The 6285-nt window shown below is 39.7% G+C and overlaps 1 protein-coding gene across 1 annotated transcript in view; it reads right to left on the bottom strand.

Moving 5' to 3' along the window:
- The window catches only part of SARNP (SAP domain containing ribonucleoprotein), a 53702-nt gene that overhangs the window by 32473 nt on the left and 14944 nt on the right, over window positions 1-6285 (bottom strand). The window contains exons 3-5 of the mRNA XM_007467763.1: window positions 4804-4850; window positions 4510-4577; window positions 817-868 (exon numbers count right to left, since the gene is read on the bottom strand). Of these exons, the coding sequence (XP_007467825.1) occupies window positions 817-868; window positions 4510-4577; window positions 4804-4850 (167 nt within the window). The remainder of the gene's footprint in view (window positions 1-816; window positions 869-4509; window positions 4578-4803; window positions 4851-6285) is intronic.

Raw genomic sequence — 6285 nt, 5'->3', positions numbered from 1 at the left:
GGGAAAGAGAAAAATTCAATTTCTGGTTTCCTTCTTTCAAGAGAAAAGTCATTTAGAGGTGTGTATCTCTAGAACATCGGGATTAATTTCTTAAGGTCCAAACTGAGTTATACTGACAATCACAGAGGATATCAGGTTGTATCCATCCCAGGGCTTAACTCAACAGTCCTTTCCAGAAAGCAAACACAAAACGACTATTATTACATTCATGTCCTCAAAAACAAAAGGGAAGGAATAAAATAAAACCCGCATTCTGTATCAAGCCAAGAAGACAAAAGCTGTGTTTGACTGACCTTTGAAAATGGATCAAAGGAACAGCTTGGTTCCAACACTAGTTGTACTCTTTCAGTTAGAAATGAGGCAGCGTTGTCCTATGCCATCTCTACTTTAGTAGTACAAAAAAAACCCCACAGATCTTCACTGAAACCTACTTTCAGAGATCTTGAGATAGGATCCAGAGAAATTTCAATCTCACCAGCTAGCTAGTAGTAACTTAAGAGTGACATCTTCCCTTGTAACTTTTCATCTCTTCCAAGGTACAATCCTCTCAAACTCTAATCTTAGTTTGTAAACATCTTAAAAAGAGTTACCACTAAGACCAGAATACTATACAAAAAGACTACGGCCTCAAAGGTGACTATGCCAGCCCAAATATATTCCCAAGTGTGGCTGGTGGAAAAATGTATCAATACCAATACTGTCAATACTGATTTTCTGCCTATGAGTAAATATTTTAAAGTGATGATACAGACAAAATAAAGGGTAAAAAACAGAAAGATATATATATATAGACTGCTCTTCTGAAAGAATACCTACCTCAGTCTGTGGTATTTCAGATGTAATTTTTACCACTTTTTTCTCTGCTGCCCTGGAAAAGGGATTTTTAAAATCAGAAGACTGATATTCTAAACCAAAACCTTTGAAGTGTATAAGAATTCACCTGAATCATGTCCTCTGTCCCATATCTCTCTACCACCCTTCAGACCAAAAAAACATGAAGCCCATTAGACCTATAGTTCCTTGAAGTGTTGTCTACTGATAAAAGAGTTTAAATAACAGACTAAGCTACTTTGCTAGAGTATAAGAAAGTAACAAGGAAAGAAGTCTGGTTAAATATACTGAACTGAGGGAAATGCTCAAAGTACACCAGAAATCATTTCATTTACTTTTAGGAACTTTAAATGTACTTTTGGACTAATGACTATTCCTCTAACCCTCATTTAACTACCAGCTCTCAATTTTCATCACAATTAATGAGTGCTCTACAAGGTCTGGTTTCCTTCTTTTACAAATCCCTTATATCTCCCATGGGACTGGAGCTCCAGCTGGAACAGTCAAAGTGGGATAAATAAAAATGCCAAAGGGTGTGGGAAGAAAAAAGGCTAAGGGGAGTTTGAATTAGGAAAACATGGTAAGTTACCAGTCAAAAGGTTTAAGAGAAAACAAAAGAGGGGGGACCAGGGGGGCGGGAGACAAAGTTCGGAAGTACTCAGGATAAATGGAAGGGCATTAACCCTCCACCAAACAACTCCCATAAAACTGTGGGTCATAACCAGTCTCATTAAGGTCCCTCATTTAGAGACATGGGAGGCTTTTGTTCCAATATCCCAGACACTTTTCCCATTTGATGCCCTGAAAGGTAGTAATGGTTTAATGGCATTTTCAGAGGAAGCAATTCTGGAACAGGAACTTACTCTCTCCTCCATCCTTTTGTTGGACGTCCCTGGACTGACAGATAAGCAATGGGAGCCCCCTGCTGACCATAACTAAGTCCTGCAATATTTAACTGCTGTGGCTTGAGGGGGGGGGGATCAAAACTAGAAACACAGGTATCTTTTTGGAGAACCTCAAGCAAAAGACAAAGCAAGAGGATCTCCTTTTGAATGTTCTAAGGACCTAAATTAGCCCTGTACGTTCTGACTTTTAAAGAAATTTCCGATTTCTTTCCATTTCCCAGCCATCTTTCCTTCCCCAATCTTCTCTGTTTTGTTCAGGCAGAAAGGGACACTGAAGTTTAATGTTCTACTTGAACTCCAATGCCATTAAAATAGCAGTCCTCTCCACCAAACCCCAGGCTAATGACTTCCTCCACATTCCCATCAGCACACTTCATGGCAGAAAGGGAACCAGAAAGAAGAAGCTTCCTTCAGCTCTGTTCCAACTCCCTCAGGCACAATTAAGCTCAAGCAATAAATAACATCATATTCTGGGGCTCATGTGAAATTTCTTCTCTTCACTCAGAAGTTTCGCCCCTACCCATAGTCATATACAAAACATTCTCCATACTACGGGAACCCAGAATCTTTCTGTACATACTTTAGTCTAACCACTACTATCCCTCTAACAAGCAAAAACACAACCCCTCCCACACACATTTTCAATTTTTTTGTTTAGAAATTCACTGATAAAATTAAAGCCCTCTAAACAAGGGAATTACACATTTTACATATTATAAACTACAAATTTTCAAACTTCAAAATTTTTAACCCACACAGGCCAATTATCATTGTATTTATTTCATCTTCCTTCTTGTTCCATAACTCCCCAAAACATCTCTATTTTAAAGCTATCCCATCGGCCATTTTCTCAAGGCATTATATCTAAACATAAACCTCCTATGATGGATGATAACTAAATGCCTTTAGAAAGCAGTAATATTTGACAAAATCTAATAAAACATTAAATGCACATCTTCTCTAATGCAGAAAATCCATTGCTAGAAACTTATCCTTTGGACATACCTGCATAAATTTAAAATTAGCTGTATGTGAACATGCACTGTATTTTTTGCAATTATGAATAATCTAAATGTCCATCAACAGGAGACTGGTGAAATTACTGTTCATCCATAGAATGGAGTACTATTAGCTGCCAGAAAGAATAAGATTCTAAGTTGATAACAACTAAATCTAGGTGATGGGTTCATGGGGGTCTATTTACTATTCTCCTAAGTTTTGTATATACTTGTAATATCCTGTAACAAGCTAAAAAAAAAAGAGAGACCTACCACTTACTAGGATAATTATCCTCATTTCATAGCGTTGACGTGACGATTAAATGAGAATACATGTAGAACACTTAGAACCTTGCCTATATATAACTAATTTTTTTTGGCCGTGCCATGAGGCATGCACGACCTTAGTTCCCCAACCAGGGATCAAACCTGTGCCCCCTTCAGTGGAAGCATGGAGTCTTAACCACTGGACCGCCAGGGAAGTCCCTATAACTAATATTTAAATAAAGACATTATATGATGATATAGAAAGATCTCCATATGTGAAAAAAAATCAAGAAACTGACAATATGCATGTACATATGTATCTGTATATGCACATATAAAATATTCCAAAAGAATATATTGAAAACCTCTGGGAAGTCAGGTGGGGGTGGAGACAAGGGTACTTAATTTTCAATTTATATATTCCTCTATGTACTGTTTGACTTTGACTTTTTACATCTATTGTCCTTTTTTTTTAATTGTCTTTTATAATTAAATGGATTAATACAGCTATGAGGAACAAAAATGTTAAAAAGGACTCAACTGCTCTTGACATGCTGGAGTATAAGATGGCCGGACATTTGTGGGGAAACCCCAAATAAAAAATGTTTATGATCGGGCTTCCCTGGTGGCGCAGTGGTTGAGAGTCCGCCTGACGATGCAGGGGACACGGGTTCGTGCCCCGTTCCGAGAAGATCCCACATGCCGCGGAGCGGCTGGGCCTGTGAGCCATGGCCACTGAGCCTGCGCGTCCGGAGCCTGTGCTCCGCGACGGGAGAGGCCACAGCAGTGAGAGGCCCGCGTACCGCAAAAAAAAAAAAAAACAAAAGAAAAGTTTAGATCAACCTTGTGTAATAATTTAAATAAATCAAGATCCACTTTTCACTCTAGTACTTGGTCCTCCCCTCCTCCACTGTAAATCAAAAAGGAAAAGAGAATACAGTGTTGAGACATAACCTTGCTCAGCACCCTCTTCCCCTTACAAAATTCCTTATATGCAGAAAATGTGCATGATTCTCTATACAGAAAAAGAATCATCTATTATGGTGATACAACAAAGGCTAAGAGAACTAAACTTTATCTGGGCTTGAAGTCTCCTGGTCCTAAGTATCTATTACATAACCCAGAGACAAAGTTACTTTGCTTCACTGGGACCATGTACTTGAAATGAACAAGACCTTTCTGAAAATGTATGATCTAATGAGAAATGAAAAAGCCAACGGGGGACTTCCCTGGTGGCACAGTGGTAAAGAATCCACCTTCCAGTGCAGGGGTCCTGGGTTCAATCCCTGGTCAAGGAACTAGATCCCACATGCACGCCGCAACTAAGGGTTCGCATGCCACAACTAAGGAGCAAGCAAGCCACAACTAAACCCGATGCAACCAAATTAAAAAAACAAAACAATGGAATGTATACATTCCAATGGGAATGTATAAGAGGTCAACAGAGTGTAACACTAAAAAATCCAGAACCATCTGCTCTGTCCTCATTATAAAAAAGGGATAGTTACACATCAACAGTTTTTTCAGGAGGTTCTTCCTCTTTGACAGGCAGTTCTATGGGCTTCGGTTCTTCTTCCTAAAACCAAATGAAACAAGATGGTTAAAATAAATCAAGAGTAAATACCTATCAACAGAAGAATATGAGAACTCCAAAACGAACCAATCTTTCAGAATCTTCATTCCCCCTTTATGCTCCCCTAACGAGTTAGCATTGAAGCCCTCTAATGATTGATGTTTAGCAACGTGACCAAGGCAGTGGCACACTGCCAGGCCAGTGACTAATCTTACTCTCTCCAACTCACCTCTGTTTCATCTCCCAGTACATCTTCTTCATTTGCCTCCTCTTCAGCTAAAGAATATTAAAATAATCAGGTCAAGCCCTGCTACAAAACCATCTTTTTTTTTTTTTTTTTTTTTGAGGTCCGTGGGCCTCTCACTGTTGTGGCCTCTCCTGCTGCGGAGCACAGGCTCCGGACGTGCAGGCTCAGCGGCCATGGCTCACGGGCCCAGCCGCTCCGCGGCATGCGGGATCCTCCCCGATCGGGGCACGAACCCGTGTCTCCTGCATCGGCAGGCGGACTCTCAACCCCTGCGCCACCAGGGAAGCCCTACAAAACCATCTTGATCACTGTACTTAGGCTAAAATTATAATCATTTTGCTTTCCCAAAATAAAATTCAATAACGAAGGCAGAAATGTTCATAAAATTTGCTCCACGTGGAGGAGATAAAAACTATATTCTCTACCTAACTAACATCAATTAAGAGGTTGAACTCCAGCTGGACTGAAGAACTAAACATGATGAGGTCAAACTATAACATTAATAAAAAGTACTGTGGCAGAATTCAGTGGTAGGGAAGAATTTCTAAAACAACAAAAACAAAACAAAAAACCCAGAAGCAAAAGTACTATGCAAAAAACTTATTTTTCAAAACTAGGAAAGGGGGCTTCCCTGGTGGCGCACTGGTTAAGAATCCACCTGCCAACGCAGGGGACATGGGTTCGAGCCCTGGTCCAGGAAGATCCCACATGCCGTGGAGCAACTAAGCCTGTGTGCCACAACTACTGAAGCCCGTGCGCCTACAGCCCGTGTTCCGCAAAAAGAGAAGCCACCGCAATGAGAAGCCTGCCCACTGCCACGAAAGTGTAGCCCCGGCTTGCCGCAACTAGAGAAAGCCCATGGCCAGCAATGAAGACCCAACAAAGCCAAAAAATAACTAATTAATAAAGAAAAACGAGTAAGATGATAATTTTTTTTAAAGTACAAAAAAAAAATCACCCCAAAATAGGAAAGGATACCACAGAAAAAGAAACGAATGTCAAAGATATTTGTATCTAAAACCAACATGGGAATAGTCACTAGAATATATGATATGCCTGCGAACTAACAAGCAAACGATGAGAACCCCAAAAGAAAAATGGGCAAAGAAGAAAGCCAAAGAACCACGAACAAAGGACATGTTTAAACTTTTTAGTAAGTAGAGGAATGTAAATTGAAACCACTAACAGATTACCAAAAGTTAGGCCACTTGTTAGGACAGTGAACCCTCATGTGCTGATGAGGAAATTTACACAGCAATTCAGAAAAACAATTTAGTGGTGTTTAGTCATATTAAGTATACATTTATGAACAGGTATTTATTAGCAACCCCATTCCTGGGTATATACCCCCAAGACTCTCACACAGGAATATAAGGGAATATGAAAGAAGTAGTTCAGGAGTCAGTCACTGGGTGAACTAAATACAACATGGTGAATTCTTTTTTTTTTTTTTTTTTTTTTTTT

The sequence above is a fragment of the Lipotes vexillifer genome, unplaced genomic scaffold (genome assembly GCF_000442215.2).
Source record: "Lipotes vexillifer unplaced genomic scaffold, Lipotes_vexillifer_v1.1 scaffold387, whole genome shotgun sequence".
Taxonomy (NCBI): Eukaryota; Metazoa; Chordata; class Mammalia; order Artiodactyla; family Lipotidae; genus Lipotes; species Lipotes vexillifer.
Note: the sequence above shows the minus strand (reverse complement) of the source record. Positions and strands in the feature narration are given on the sequence as shown.